This window comes from Oncorhynchus keta, chromosome 17, assembly GCF_023373465.1.
Source record: "Oncorhynchus keta strain PuntledgeMale-10-30-2019 chromosome 17, Oket_V2, whole genome shotgun sequence".
Classification (NCBI taxonomy): domain Eukaryota; kingdom Metazoa; phylum Chordata; class Actinopteri; order Salmoniformes; family Salmonidae; genus Oncorhynchus; species Oncorhynchus keta.
In genome coordinates this window covers 25,309,363-25,325,714 of record NC_068437.1, presented here as the reverse complement: position 1 = coordinate 25,325,714, position 16,352 = coordinate 25,309,363, and the positions used below count along the sequence as shown (strand labels likewise).

The 16,352-nt window shown below is 40.1% G+C and overlaps 1 protein-coding gene across 4 annotated transcripts in view; it reads right to left on the bottom strand.

Annotated features, from left to right (window-relative positions):
* Positions 1 to 615: 615 nt before the first annotated feature.
* LOC118396698 (myocyte-specific enhancer factor 2A-like) overlaps positions 616 to 16,352 on the bottom strand; it is a 103,080-nt gene continuing 87,343 nt past the window's right edge. For all 4 annotated transcript variants that reach the window (XM_052465752.1, XM_052465753.1, XM_035791056.2 and 1 more), the window contains 4 exons: positions 13,652 to 13,836; positions 6,329 to 6,452; positions 6,057 to 6,180; positions 616 to 5,876 (listed from right to left, as the gene is read on the bottom strand). In XM_052465752.1, the coding sequence (XP_052321712.1) occupies positions 5,522 to 5,876; positions 6,057 to 6,180; positions 6,329 to 6,452; positions 13,652 to 13,836 (788 nt within the window). In that variant the 3' untranslated portion in view covers positions 616 to 5,521. The remainder of the gene's footprint in view (positions 5,877 to 6,056; positions 6,181 to 6,328; positions 6,453 to 13,651; positions 13,837 to 16,352) is intronic.

The following is a 16,352-nucleotide window of genomic DNA, read 5'->3' as shown; positions in this document are numbered from 1 at the left end:
ACACACCCCTAACAGTAGGGTCCACTATTTACTGGTTGTAATAATGTTAGCATATTCATGGTGGTAAATAAATTGAATGAATATGGTCAGGCTATGCAGGAGTTCCAGTGTTAGATATGGATGTGAATAGATTGTTTTTACACCACCTGCTGGTCAGTATTGGTGCTGCACTCTTCCACACAAGTTCAACATTCTTGCCTGTCTACATCATAGTTTTCCCAAAATATCAGTGAAAGTTATACTAAATCAGTAATAGCAATTAGAACTATTCAGTTTCATAATGCACTTACTGCACTTATGTATTATGAGAGCCAACTTGGGCTGATATATATAAAATGATGCATGTGAATAATTATAACACTCCTCTCCATCACTCCTTTATGAAGGCACATGGAGTTAGTGTTTGAGCACACATTGAGGTGTTTAATAATGCTGACAGTCTCTATTGTTTGGGACATCACAGGTGGACAAAATCTAGGTAAGAAAGTTGTTCACTTAATTTACAGAATAAGTGAGAGAACCTAAAATTGACAGTAGAAGCCAATAATGTTACTTTGGTGAATGTAGAATACACATTTTTACAACAATCTCTAGCATGGTATCTTAGTCATTCAATAAAAAGTTCACTAGAATATTTATTGTATAATGAAGATAAAACAACACATTCAAGGGAAATAAAATGCAGATCAACTTAAAATTCTCTCTTGATTTTGTTTCATTCATGGCAACAAAGTCCAGCTTGTGCCGCCAAACGGTTTGAGCATCCAAACCGCAAACAGCTTCTTGAAGTGAACTATTAACTACAAACAATTACCAAATACATAGTTCTGTTTATAAAAGCCATACAGCAAAGCAGTGTACTCTTGCACAGCAAAGTGAAGAACGCTCTTTCAACAAAGTTCCGTTGTCTGATATAATCCTGTTCTTTCACATTCAATAGTTGTGCAGGTTTTTACACAGCACATAGACCAAAAGAGCAAGTGTATCACTTTACGTTCTCTATACACATTCCTTGTGTGAATCTTACTTCACGGGAGGGCAGAGTGGGAAAGACGAACCAGTCTCTATGTTCTGTAATGTATGTTAGCGGCGTTAGTTTGGAGCTATGTGAGGCTTTTCTTCATGTATAACATGAGTCATTCTTTGGGATAAGGCTATTTTCTAACCGTGCATATAAAGAGTGAAGCTAGAAAAATTCCCTGATGTCCTATCAAGTGCTAAAGTGTGCATGTCATTTGTAATGAAGAAAAAAAGACTGCTAAAGTCTTGTTGGAATAGTGTAATGGTATTATTGCTGTTCTGTAACCTGACATGTGTTCAAATGGATATTAAATCAGTTACGCTGTGTTTCTTATGCATGTCTAAAATAATTCAGAATTTATCAAGACTGAGGAAAATAATTTGTTCAAAAAGGTAGACATTGATAAAATGTTATGTGCAACTGGTTATCCAGCTCCCTAACTCTATGGGACATGCAATAACATTTAATAGTAGATTGGACCCTTTAAGTGACGTTTTTTAAGGGTCTGCATCTGGGCAGAGTATGAGTTGGAAACTGCATAGATCACTATTGGCTTATTGCCAACTGCTATGGATCAAATGAAGGGGCGGAGACAGGCGTGGAGGAGAAACACACAAGGGAAAATATAGCAAATGTAAAGAGATACTCCTTTTGTACAGCAAACTTCTCATACAAATGTGTGCAATCCAGCAGTGTCGGATCAAGTCTATTCTGTTGCATTGTCTCTAGTATGTATTAGCTGCTGAATTGTCTGACACTTTACCACTGTGGGGATGGGGTATAATGCAAGCCAAGGCCACATGTAACAGACAATGACGTACAGGCTTGCATGGTCTGATATGCCCACACAGCCAAATATACAACAGTGAAACAGAAAATGGCTGCTGCCACTCACCAGTACTACACACTCATGGGATCATGATTTCAGGGTTGTTCATTTCCTACTAGTGATGGGCCTCAAACATAGGGTATTTTGCTGTGCCAATTTATAAAACGGATTCATTTTATACATAATCATGACTGAGGATTACATTTAGGCTATGCTATTTACAATGTTTGCAACTTAATTTACTCATAAATGTGAACATTTTCACCAGAGAGTGATCCATCAATGGATCATTTAATTAACCATAAATGGGTTGTTCCACCAATTCGGTGCCTTTTCCACCTACTTTTTACATTCTGTCATAAAGAGCATATTTTCAACTTCATAAACTAGTTTTCCCATCTCAAGATGTTAAATAAAAAAATGAAGTGTGGGAAATACGGGTGCTGAGGGTCCTGCAGCAACCCTGAACAATCTGAATAAAACTAAAAACTAATCAGCCATAAATCCCCTCGTGACAGGGGGAATGGAAGCTTGTTGTGTGCAACAGAGAGTGGCAATTGAATGCAAGCTTCACACATTTAAAAAATAAAATAATAATTCTAGCCTGTCTATCTATGAGTAACAAGGTTGACGTATAATGCTCAACCCACTCAGTTTTCCACCACAAAACACCAGATAATTGCCAAAAAGAGTAGAACCAGCTCACCTGCTTTTACTGTATGATTTGACAATTAGATGTTCAATATTTATTTTGAAAAAATATATATTTAAAAAAGAATAGTTTCACCATATTAAAATGAGAGTTCAGTTCCCGTAACTGGGTTGACATTAAATGAATGTAAATGAATCATTATCACATGAAATAAATAATCTCCAGGAATGACTTTGTCAAAGCAATGTAATAACTAGTGCTTTACAATGATGGTGAAACTTGGAGAGATTTTGCGATGAAGTGGGTTAAAATCTTCCTTGAAGTGACACGGGACATGCAAATTTTGGGATTAAATGGGTTCAAATCTTCCTTGAAGTGACACGGGACATGCAGATTTTGGGATTAAATGGGTTAAAATCTTCCTTGAAGTGACACGGGACATGCAGATTTTGTGATTAAATGGGTTCAAATCTTCCTTGAAGTGACACGGGACATGCAGATTTTGGGATTAAATGGGTTAAAATCTTCCTTGAAGTGACACGGGACATGCAGATTTTGGGATTAAATGGGTTCACATCTTCCTTGAAGTGACACGGGACATGCAGATTTTGTGATTAAATGGGTTAAAATCTTCCTTGAAGTGACACGGGACATGCAGATTTTGGGATTAAATGGGTTCAAATCTTCCTTGAAGTGACACGGGACATGCAGATTTTGGGATTAAATGGGTTCAAATCTTCCTTGAAGTGACACGGGACATGCAGATTTTGGGATTAAATGGGTTCAAATCTTCCTTGAAGTGACACGGGACATGCAGATTTTGGGATTAAATGGGTTCAAATCTTCCTTGAAGTGACACGGGACATGCAGATTTTGGGATTAAATGGGTTAAAATCTTCCTTGAAATGACACGGGACATGCAGATTTTGAGACAATAGAGACAGACATGCAGATTTTGAGACAATTGAGACATGGATTGTGTATGTGTGCCATTCAGCGGGTGAATGGGTAAGACAAACGATTTAAGTGCCTTTAAACGGGTTATGGTAGTATGTGCCAGGCGCACAGGTTTGTGTCAAGAACTGCAACTCTGCTGGGTTTTTCACGCTCAACAGTTTTCTGTGTGTATCAAGAATGGTCCACCACTCAAAGGACATCCAGCCAACTTGACACAAATGTGGGAAGCATTGGAGTCAACATGGGCCAGCATCCCTCTGGAGTCCATGCCCTGACAAATTGAGGCAGTTCTGAGGGCAAAAGGGGAGAGGGGGTGCAACTCAATATTATGAAGGTGTTCTTAATGTTTTGTACACTCAGTATATATTCAAGTGCACTTAATTTAACATAACAGGCTTTTAAAATGCAATATTGGTGCACAATTTCTACTTCAAATATCAAAGTGACGCAAAAGGCACTCTTTTCGTGGAGCGACCCAAATAGGTTTATTGGCATGGTTCATGAAATGGCATGTCTTTCAATCGAGCAAAGCACAATCACAATGGATGGTTTTTCAATGCTGAGATGGAACCTTGGGTTTGAAAGTTGGCAGTGTATTCAGCAGCTACAGGTAAATAGCCTAACCCTAAACCATATTTTCCTCAGCGTTGAGATTATCCTTCACAACATAAGATATAGTGGAACTTTAACCTTACATCACTGTTATTACAATTTCTTAAGGACAGACATTCACCACTATTAAAGGGAAAACAACCCAAAAAACTACTCTCTGGAAAGAAAATCACTGACTATAATGGTAGTAATTCAATTTTGAAGAAAGTACAGTATAATTAACAAAATAGTAAATATTAACCAGTGAATAATCTACTTAATAAGGATCTCGCCCTGTAAACATGGCAGTAATCCACAAAAATATACCTTTTTCTTGAATCTGGTGATGGTACAATACATACGTACTTACACCAAGGTGATATATATATATTAAAGTTGCTATTTACATAACAAAAGAAAGTGTTTGGCTCAAATGTTTAATTTAACAAACAGAACCGCAAGTGTTCATGGCTTGAGATATTGATTCAAGATCTGGCTTGCATGTCTTTATAATATTTGTAACAAAGCACAGTAAAAACTAAACTAAAATGAACAATTGTTTGAGAGAATTGCTAGGAAAACATAGCTACAAATAACAGAAAGAAACGTACAGTACAGCTTTGGCTTACATTACCAATGAATTGTTGGAGCAATGAGAAGATGCCTTGCTATTACCATGTTACCAGTTCAACTGGACAATTTCCCATAATGTTAATGTCCCATATATCAGATTATAAAATTAATGTTATTATTGCAATATACTTTTTCCTATTTATTTTAGAACTAAACACATGACTCTGAGCCATGTCCTTCCCATACAGGATAGCTTTTCCTGTCTAAAACCACACAAGGGAAACCTCTTTCAAATGAAATACAACTCTTTTTAGTCTCTGAGGTCGAAATTGTTTTAAAATTTGATTCCACATCTACTGATTTAATAAATTCATAGAAGAGACAAATTGAGACAAAGTTGTATGAGATTAAAGTCATATGAGGTTACACCATGTAGTGAAACATGAGCTCTAACAGTGGACGCCACAAGCAGGGGACCTCAGCCAGCAGGCAACACTCTTGACTTTTTGGATTGTTTGTAACTTGCAACCACAACAGCAAAAACAGCAACTACAAGTGCCAGACTAGACCAGTGACTACAATAATCTAGATTAGTTTTTTTCTTCTTTTTTTTTCTTTGAACATCAGACTCCTGCAAACATCTAATTCGCACCCAGTACCTGATAACATCTGTTTGTGTACATAATTCAGTCCAACTACTTGATTGTTTTTCTTATTAATGTGAGACGTATTTAATTTATTTGCCATTCTCCTTCTTACAAAATGAAATGGAGTTAAATAATAATATTAATAATGATAACTATAAGGACCTTTCCTACCCCATCCATCTCTCCCCCAAGTCTACCCCCTCCCTCCCTCCATCTGACTAGCTGGTGACTGGAGGCCTGACAGAGTGACTCTATGTCACCCAGGTGTCCATGCGCATGCGCTTGACAGAGGGGCTCTCCCTGTTGTCCTCGGTTCCGGCTGGGGGTCTGCCCAGCCCCATGGACGAGGAGTGGAAGTCCGGCCGGTGGTCTTCGCGGTCGCTGCCATCGTACGAGCTGCAGGAGGAGCTGAGGCTGTCCACAGGCGAGCGGCCCAGGTCCTGCCGGCTGGATGCCTGCTGCTGCTGCTGCTGCTGCTGCTGCTGCTGGGGGAAGCCAGAGGAGGTGACGCGCTCCCGCGGTGGGGAGATGGGCTCTGACTTGATGTTGATGTTCTGGCTGGTGTTGATAGAGAGGTTGGAGCCCTGAGGTAGGTGACCACCACCCCTGTAGAGAGGAACAGCACGGGGTCAGTGGCCATTTGGATAGTAACATAGATCAGGTGCTTGGAGTGGTGGTTGGAAAATGGAAATTTGAAAGAGTCCAATCTATGTACTTTGAACGTGTATTTAATGTGTGCACTGAATATTCTATTAATGTGTGTGTGTTTGCTAGTGTGTTACTCACACCAAAGAGCTGAGAGCTGCCTGGCCCAGTTGATGTTGTTGCCATGCCGACATGGAGCCCAAAGAGAGCCCTGGAGAGCCGAAGCCCTGTAGGGAGGAGATCTCTGCACTGCTCAGGGAGTACTCTGCAACAACAACAGCACCAGAGAACAGTGAGTTACACACACTCCCCCTCCCACTGCTACTGCAGCGGCACCTCTCACCACAGGAGACCAGACCAATCAGTAACAGCCAGACAGGCAGCGCCGTGGCAGGGGACAGGGGTAGACTCACCGGTGTTGTAGCTGGTGGGCATGCCTGAGTAGACCAGGCCTTGGGGGGGCAGACTGGGGGTGGTGACAGACACTACTGGGGTGGCGAGTAGCTGGGACTGGGAGCTGCTTATCCTGTGGGTGTTCTGTAAACAGTACAAAGAAAACAGGTTTAATGAACAAAACAACCCTGTAGGGTGCTGTAAAGGCTTACTGTAGTGAACCCAAAGTGCAAGATGGTAAATTGATATAGCTAAAAACATGTTACAGATGTGTTGTGTATAAATTAGCTGCACCGCATTTTTTAAAAGTCATAATATGATAAGACTATAATAATTTAGCAATGAAAAATGCAATACTACTTCCCACCAAGAGGTAGCACTGTAGCTTCATGTCACATGTAGCTACAATCCAGATAACGTATTGAGCCATGTTTGTATTGTATGATGACTGTTTGACAATATGTGTAATAATTTAAAAAGCGATATCCCATAAAGACTTAAAGACTGTTTTTGTCCAATATTGATCAATTGAATGTTGTTTGTGGGTAAATCTGTAAACAGATTATCAGAAACAGGAATAACGTTTTGAAATAGAAAACCGTTTTACACAATAGTGGGATTTTGTGCTGACATGCACTCGTTGTTGTATTCAGATTTCCTTACAAGCTAAGTCAAATGCTCTTCAGCACTCAATTTTTTTATAGACTGTGAATAAAGAAAACGGTCAATTCAATGACTACCAAAGATCTCTTACAACTACTGCCAGAAAGAGAGACAGGTCCTTAATTTTTCATAACATATAGTAGCTACTACATATCTCCTAAAAAAACGCAATCCTGGGTGCAGTGGCTGCATGCTGTCCCAAGCACACAGTCACAAAACACAGTGCCTTCATGCAGCAGCAACAGGAGTACACAAGCTCTGAGAAGGCCAATCATGGTAGTCACTCATTAGGACCACAAACTTACTGGTCAAATGTTGGGTCATTTATAGATCTATGGATTCTTTAGTCAAATCTTCTGAGAATATAGTATTCTGTTCATTATGTACCCTCTAATATAAACGTTTAATGCTACACTTGTTTGTTCTGATGTGAAAGTGAGACTATTTTGCTAGCACCTAACAGAGGCAAAATGGCAGAGTTAGCATGAGGTGCAGGGCTTGTTTGTGATCTTGGGGGGAATAACATCAAGAGACACCTTTTACTGCATCAATCTAGGAAACACATACAGCATGTCATATCATATGATTACTCTGTGATCTGAGCAGCTCTGGTTGTAATATAGTGCAGTTGAGGGTTTCATTTGAGGCAATATTGCATCATGACAGTTTGATAACTTCCTTGGAAATATCCGCTGCTCCTACTCTCTCCAAACAGATAACATCATCCAAAAACAAGCTTCTCTAAGAATTACATAATCCACAATGAAGTAATCTGCCCCTCCCCATGAAGAACAATCCAAGATTTGAAATCTGTTCTTTGGAAATTACTTTGTAATTTCATACATATTACAAAACCTTTTGTTTAAAACCATTATACTATTGAAGTCAGAAGTTTACATACACTTTAGTCCAATACCTGACATTTAATCCTAGGTTGGGATGGTGTTCTTTGGCTTTCAAGCCTACCCCTTTTTCTTCCAAACATAATGATGGTCATTATGGCCAAACAGTTCTATTTTTGTTTCATCAGACCAGAGCACATTTCTCCATAAAGTACGATCTTTGTCCCCATGTGCAGTTGCAAACCGTAGTCTGACTTTTTTATGGTGGTTTTGGAGCAGTGGCTTCTTCCTTGTCGAGCAGCCTTTCAGGTTATGTCGATATAGGACTCGTTTTACTGTGGATATAGATACTTTTGTACCTGTTTCCTCCAGCATCTTCACAAGGTCCTTTGCTGTTGTTCTGGGATTGATTTGTACTTTTCACACCAAAGTACATTCATCTCTAGGAGACAGAACGTGTCTCCTTCCTGAGCGGTATGACGGCTGCGTGGTCCCATGGTGTTTATACTTGCATGCAATTGTTTGTACAGATGAACGTGGTATCGCTCCCAAGGATGAACCAGACCTGTGGAGGTCTACAATCTTTTTCTGAGGTCTTGGCTGATTTCTTTTGATTTTCCCATGATGTCAAGTAAAGAGGCACTGAGTTTGAAGGTAGGCCTTGAAATACACATCCACAGGTCCACAGGTACCTCCAATTGACTCAAATTATGTCAATTAGCCTATCAGAAGCTTCTAAAGTTATGACATAATTTTCTGGAATTTTTCAAGGTGTTTAAAGGCACAGTCAACTTAGTGTTACGTCCGTCGTTAGAAGGAGACCAAGGTGCAGCGTGGTAGGCGTACATTTTACTTTATTTTCAAATGACACCAAAAAACAACAAAATACAAACGGACGTAAAGTTCTGCAGGCTCCACAGCAACTATGCAAGAACAAGATCCCACAAACTAAGGTGGAAAACAGGCTGCCTAAGTATGATTCCCAATCAGAGACAATGATAGACAGCTGCCTCTAATTGGGAACCATACCCGGCCAACAAAGAAATAGAAAACTAGAATGCCCACCCAAATCACACCCTGACCTAACCAAATAGAGAAATAAAAAGTCTCTCTAAGGTCAGGGCGTGACACTTAGTGTATGTAAACTTCTGACCCACTGGAATTGTGATACAGTCAATTATAAGTGAAATAGATCTGTCTGTAAACAATTGTTGGATAAATGACTTGTGTCATGCACAAAGTAGATGTCCTAACTGACTTGCGAAAAAACTATAGTTTGTTATCAAGACATTTGTGGAGTGGTTGAAAAACAAGTTTTAATGACTCCAACCTAAGCGTATGTAAACTTCCGACTTCACCTGTATGTAACGATGTGTGTCCAAACTACTTTCTTGAAGTAACAAGACGCAGGAGTGATAACGATCTGTCTAATAGTTCTAGTGAATGTGTGCATTGTGTGCTCACTCACAAACAAACAGAAACATTAAAGCATTCCCTGAACAACACATGGGAGTGGCGGTGCACAGGGAGTGGAGGTGTTGTGGGGCACAGGACATTAGACAGGTTGAGGCATCTTGCCAGGTTCATAACATGCAGTGAAACACTAACGCTGCTCTTCAATTCTCAATTTAGTATTTATAAAAAGAAAATCCATTCAATCAAATAAATTCAATAAACTCAAGGTATTCAAATCTACAGTTCAAGAACAGCCTTCACTCCTGAACATGTTATTACTGATCTATTTGCCTCTTGTTGTTGTTACGATTAAATTGAAAGTGTGTTCATTCAGCCATTTGTCTTAACTCACCAAATCTATTTCCTCCTCCTCCGACTGCTCTCAACAGAAGAGAAGAAGAGAGGCAGGGTTACAAGAGAAGGTCAGGATGTCTTCTACAGTCACCCTTTTGATGTTGAAAACCAACGTCCTAATTGCCTGATTGTATTCCACGAGTAAAAGTCATCTAGACGTGCCTGCCCTCTAGACTTAAATATTCACTCTGTCCTCTACTATTCATGTTACCTTGCAAAACCTTCTTTGTCAAATGCAATGTCTTTGTCAAAGGCAATACTGTACAATGCTTTGGATAAAAGTGCCTACTAAATGACCATTTTATAACACTTTAGCTTGTGTTTGTGACCATTTCAGAGTAAGACCTATCGTTTTTGAACCCATAACTATTTGCTACTCAGAAGGTTACTGGTGTAAAACCAAAATGGGTCAACTTTAGAGTCAATTATTAAAGACACTCCAGCAAGAATGGTTTAAGTCAGCAAACACACTTAATGACTTGGACTCACATTGAATAAGTGCTTAACCTCTCATGCATCCATCTAATTACATCATCAATCCTGAGGTTATAGCTTGACTCATTTGGAAGCCTTTCCACTTACTTTAAATAAAACTGAGTTCAAGAAACTAAAACGGACTAGTTAGGTCAACTCAATGCTAACTGTAATGTCATCAAATATTTGTAGCTATCTATAAAGTAGAGTAGTCAATGAGGTACAAGTCAATATAATACATTGATACCTGCATATTGTGCATTTTTGCTTCTCCTAGTAGATTATAGGAGTCTCTGTATGTGAGGCTTACTGTTCTGCTAGACAAGAGGCTAACTGAAAGCCCATCTTCCTTCTTCCCTGTGCTGAGGGACTGACTGTGCCCTGGCCAGGACTGTCTTAATAATACCCACACTCAATCAATAGCGACAGGAAGACACGACAAGGGCGACAAGATATTATCTGGCTCACACTCTGGGCCCCTGATTAAGCCTTCATCCCCACTCTGTCACACTGAGATGTGATTAATTTAATACCATTATGGCCTAATGACAGGCTGTCTGAAGACCTGCCAGCCCACAACGCTGCCTTAACCCATCTGGAACGCTGCGTTTACACTGACAGAGCAGAGCCGAGCAGGCCCTCCCTTTGTCTCAATACTACTGACACATTCAGGACTTCTAGAATCTCTCTGTCTGAAACATTGTAATCCTGCTCAATATTTCTAATAACGAACACTAAGACTGCGTTTAGACAGGCAGCCCAATTATGATCCTTATTTCACTAATTGGTCTTTTGACCAATCAGATCAGCTCTGAAAAAGATCTGATGTGAAAAGATCTGATGTGATTGGTCAAAAGACCAATTAGTGGAAAAAATATCAGAATTGGGCCGCCTGCCTAAACGCAGCCTTAATTGCTTTGTCCTTGTGATGTGTGAATCTCTGTGTTGTGGAAGCTACTTTGAGAAGATAGTTTACCAAGCTACCAATTACTTCACACTGAAAGAAGTTAAGCTACACTAATGCCACCCCTATGGAAAAAAAGTTTAACTAAAGTTACTTTAAAAAAGTATTGTGTAGTTCCAGTAGTTAGCTACACCGCTACATGGTAAAACAGTTATTAACTACTGAAAACACTACCTAGATTTGAATTTAGTTCAACTACCACCAAGCTACAGCAAATGTAGTTAAATGACTATATGTAGTTCACTACTCTCCAACACTGGAAGCTCTGTGGTTTGGTTTGGGAGCTCTACCACTTCCAGATGTTGGCATGGTAACACACACATGTTGATCCCTTGCTCCAGGCTGGTAGATGTATCAGGGGTACCCACGCTATGGTAACCCCAGGTATATTTACCATACAATTGTCTTGGAGAGCTCCAGCTCTCAGCAATGGGAGTTAGGTTGGAAAGAGTCAATGACTGGTTAATGTCTGAAACCTTTTCTTCCCATTTAGATTTATGGCCATGGCAGTGTAGTGCAGCCTCAGATGCTCAATGTGGTCAGAGCTCTCTGCACATTCATTATCAGAATTAGAGAGGGCCTCTAATTTCAATATTTATAATTGAGTAACTGTTAAGGCACCTGGGGCCTCATTTATAAACGTTGTGTACGCACAGAATATGCTCCAAAACACGCAAAAGTTGGCATTTATAAAAAAGTAACTTGACTTGAGAATGTGCTTGTCGTCCCGCAATCTTTAGGCCATGCGTAGGACTACACAGTTTCTAGTGGTTGAAGTATTGCATTGCATTGCAAGAAGGAAAAACGACCCTATAGTATACTTGTGCAAATGGGGAATATACTGTATGATGACACTCTTATTCATAACAAAAATCCGAAGTGCAGCTTAACTTAATGGTAGAACAGACGGCTCACCTTTTCCATTGACATTTGATGCCTGAATACTGTAATGTGAAATTTCTTGAGTAGACAGTATATCATTTATTTACATCATAACCATTGCAGCATAAATTCCTCACTTTCTCTGGCCACGATGAGTTCATAATCCCAAAGTGGCCGTACAACAAATGACCATGCGCATCCCTCATACAATTGGGCCTATTAGATAGGCTATTATAATTTCAATCGTTTTTACTCTATCATCCAAAAGGGAGCGCGGTTTATAACTTACAGTAGAATTGAACAGGTGAACAGACAGTTGATCTTCCGCATTGAAATGTGTAGACTACCACTGTAAGTATTGTTGTTTACATTTCTTCCCGAACAGACAATGTTTCAGAATTCACGGGCAGCGCATATTTAGGTTCGGGAAAAAGTACATGCAAAACAGTATTGAATTCAAACGATCAGTTTACAGGTCCACAACAATTTTCCATTGTTTCAGAAACGGTCAGATACAGCAAATGTCACTGCAAAAGGAAACATTCTGCCAACACCTCAAAAAACATTTGATCACCTTGCCACTGCTATTTCCTTTAGAGACTCTCTTGGCCTAATTCCAACACCTCCAAAAACATTTGATCACGTTGCCTCTGCTATTTCCTTTAGAGACTCTCTTGGCCTAATTCCAACACCTCCAAAAACATTTGATCACGTTGCCTCTGCTATTTCCTTTAGAGACTCTCTTGGCCTAATTCCAACACCTCCAAAAACATTTGATCACGTTGCCTCTGCTATTTCCTTTAGAGACTCTCTTGGCCTAATTCCAACACCTCCAAAAACATTTGATCACGTTGCCTCTGCTATTTCCTTTAGAGACTCTCTTGGCCTAATTCCAACACCTCCAAAAACATTTGATCACGTTGCCTCTGCTATTTCCTTTAGATACTCTCTTGGCCTAATTCCAACACCTCCAAAACATTTGATCACGTTGCCTCTGCTATTTCCTTTAGATACTCTCTTGGCCTAATTCCAACACCTCCAAAAACATTTGATCACGTTGCCTCTGCTATTTCCTTTAGATACTCTCTTGGCCTAATTCCAATACTTCCAAATTATGCAGCAAATAAGGGGGTTATTGTTACCATAAAAGGTTAATAATGGTCATTTTTTAGGCGGCGTTAAAATGCTCGTTCACACCTGCACAGTTTTACGATAGGTCTGATTTACCGTATAGCGGGAAGAGTGTATGTTTGGCATGCGCCAAGTTTAGAAATCAAAATATTTTTGTAAAATGTACGCAACGGTTATAAATGTATCTCTGGGCCTCAGAGATACAGTATAGCCTAGCTAGCTGCTGTGCTGTTTGTGTTCTTGTCACTGTCCAGAGTCTAGCTCCTGTAGGTGATCAAATACAAATGCAGCAAGAGAACGAATGCCGCTCGCTGATTTCTGTTGATGTAATAAATGAATCTAGGCTGCAAGTAAACCAGGAATGAAGCACGAGGTCCTCAGACAGCACTGACCATTTCTCCTGCTCCAAAACATTTCCAACCTTGCACACTATACCACAATAATACCATCACAATCCCTCTGTTGCACACATGTGAGGTACAAAGAAGCCAAAATCTGTGCATCCCCGAGGTAGATACACACAGTGTTCTACCAGTCAGCTCATGTGCAGTGAGGAGTGGGGACTGTAGGCTACTCACCAGTGGGGGCATCATGCCTTTGCTGGACGGGGGTATCTGCACTCTCAGGTCTGGCTTGCGGTTGCCCATCCCCATGTTCCCTCCAGGGGGCGGTGGAGACTTGGTGGGCATGACTTTCCCCAGGCCGTTCCCGCTGGTTGCGCCCAGGAGTCCCGGAGAGCCCCTAGGGTTGACAAAGCCGTTCCCTGCAGAGAGAGACAGAGACAGAAGCAGTCATGGGACTGTGAGACACTACAACAACAGTCATCTGCCAAATCTCCAACGCACCATTTCAAAGCTGCATAGCTTGCCACGGCACGCAACGTTAAGTGTTCCCAACCCTCTGGGAAGTTTTAATAGTCTCAGATAATTATCCTGCACATTTACCAAAATAAAACGTCCATTTCAGAATTTATGAGCCTTTCATTCTTGCTGTGAGTGACGATATCAAAGTCAACTCCTTGTATCCTGGGATGAGGAGCAATTCCCTTAACAAATGTACTGTGACTGCTGTTTAAGATGGGAATAGCAATCCATTACAGTTGGGTAAAACTGTTTGCTAAGGATTGTTATGGTACTTTTTTGGTGTGACAATATGAGAATACTATGTCTTGCTACAGTGTGCAAGACTATCTATGTACTCATTGTACTCATTGTACTGTATTAGTAGTAGTAGTAGTACTATATACTGTACGTATGTGTGGACTGTCATTTCTTCTTTACTCTAATGGTAGATTTACAGAACACAGTCATAAGGCTGGTTTACCCCCCACCCAGAGTCACTTCCTGTGGCAACTGTTCTAAAACAAAGTGAAAGCAGGCACAGGGCATTGACACCATCTCAGAGCTGATCAGGAGAAGGACCAGTACAGTACATGTCGCACAATGCCTGGACTGGGGCTGAAGTGAGCTATATATGCTATGAAATCAATTACATGCTATGCTATGAAATCAATGTGAGAGTATTTGCAAATGCACTAGCAGTTTATATCTCTTTTTGATGCATTATTCAGCTATAACCATTCTGATGTATCAGAACATTGAAAAAATGGATATCAGAATCTGGAGAATAATGAGAAACAGAGGGATGAAAGAATCAATGCTATCTAGTATTCCATCAACAGATCAGTGTCACACTTCAACAAGTAACTGAGCACTCCATTGTGTTGTATAGAGCCCAGTGAAACACAAGCAGGCTGCAGGATAAGCAGGACCTAGTGACATAATGGAACAATCACCTCTCTAGCTACAGATAAGAACCCCCACAATACACGGCCAAATAAACAGTTATGAGACATACAATGGCATGTCACAGCTGAATCAACAGCAAGCTACTATCGCTCCCACTACTCGCTTTTATCTTATACTGCAGTAAAAACTAAGGTGCACGCATATAATTAGCTATGTAAATTACCCAAACTCTACAAATAGGAGACACTGTTATTGCTTATATTTTTTTAAATCAAATATTTTAACATAAATATAGGTTAATTGGAGGACTAGTACCATATGGGTCATCAACAGTTGCAAAGTTCACTATCAAAAATGTGATAAATCTGTCTAAATTATAATTCTTTGTTTCTGAGAAAGATGTATTATTTTCTGATCAGACAAACCCCTGGTTGTGTATTTCCACACAGAGGTTTCTTCTCTCCTCGGCTCTACTCAGAAAAAGTTGTGGGGGTGGGTGGGCAAATCAAGCGAGGCAATATCTGGGCTGGTGTTTGGAGGGGGAGGGTCCTGACTGTAAAAGGTGCAGCAACACAGCTCTGATAATGATCCAAGGCCTATGGTATCATCACAGTCAATCAGTTCAAAATGAAAATCTGTTGTTTCACAAACGTGAATGTGTAGGCATTTCAGGCAGAAACTATGGCGTAATGGAGAAAAAACATGCTCCTTGAAGCTAGTTGTACATAGCCTACAGCCAGTTGTGCACAAAAGCAACATGCAGAATTGTAAAGTACATTTGTGCAGAGCATAATGCCTGAAATTGCTGATTAGCAAAAGACTTAGACGTAATTGAAACCAGTATCCATTTAAAACAGTCACTAAAACGGGGCACCATTACAAGACAGAACAACTGTTTCTACCTTAAAGTACATTTTAAAACAAGAAAATGATCACATGCAGAGATCACATGATCACACAAGCCTTTTGGCAGAAACATCTTTGCAGATTTGTTTTTCTGTGTGTTATCTGAACCAGTGGTTCTTCTGCCATCAAATCATCAGTGAATGAACCTAGAACATGTAGAATATTTAGTTTCTGTGTTTGGGTAAATAAATATACTCTTTGTTGTAAATAATTAACACCGCCCACCATGGGAGCAGGATTACATAAGAGGCTGTATGTACCACTCAAACATTTAGTTTTCATCTGAACGTAAGACAAAATAAACTCTGTTGACTAAATTGTGCTTTCACTAGAATGCATTGAAGAGCAAGTGATGCAGAACTGACCAGACCTGACTGTCATTAGGCAAACACCAGAGGAACTTGAGTCTCAGTGAGGGAAGAGAATATGCATACATGAATGAGAAAAGATTAATGGATGTGAATCAAGAGCCTCTAATAGATTAAGTGGAAAAGAGAGCAAATTCTAATAATAGCGTCCATTAATGAGCCTGGATAGAAACTCTTTAGCGGGTGCTCTGGTATTGTTTTGGCTCAGGAAACCGAGAGCAGGGCCACAGTTTGTGAGACTGCAGTGCAGTCACTCA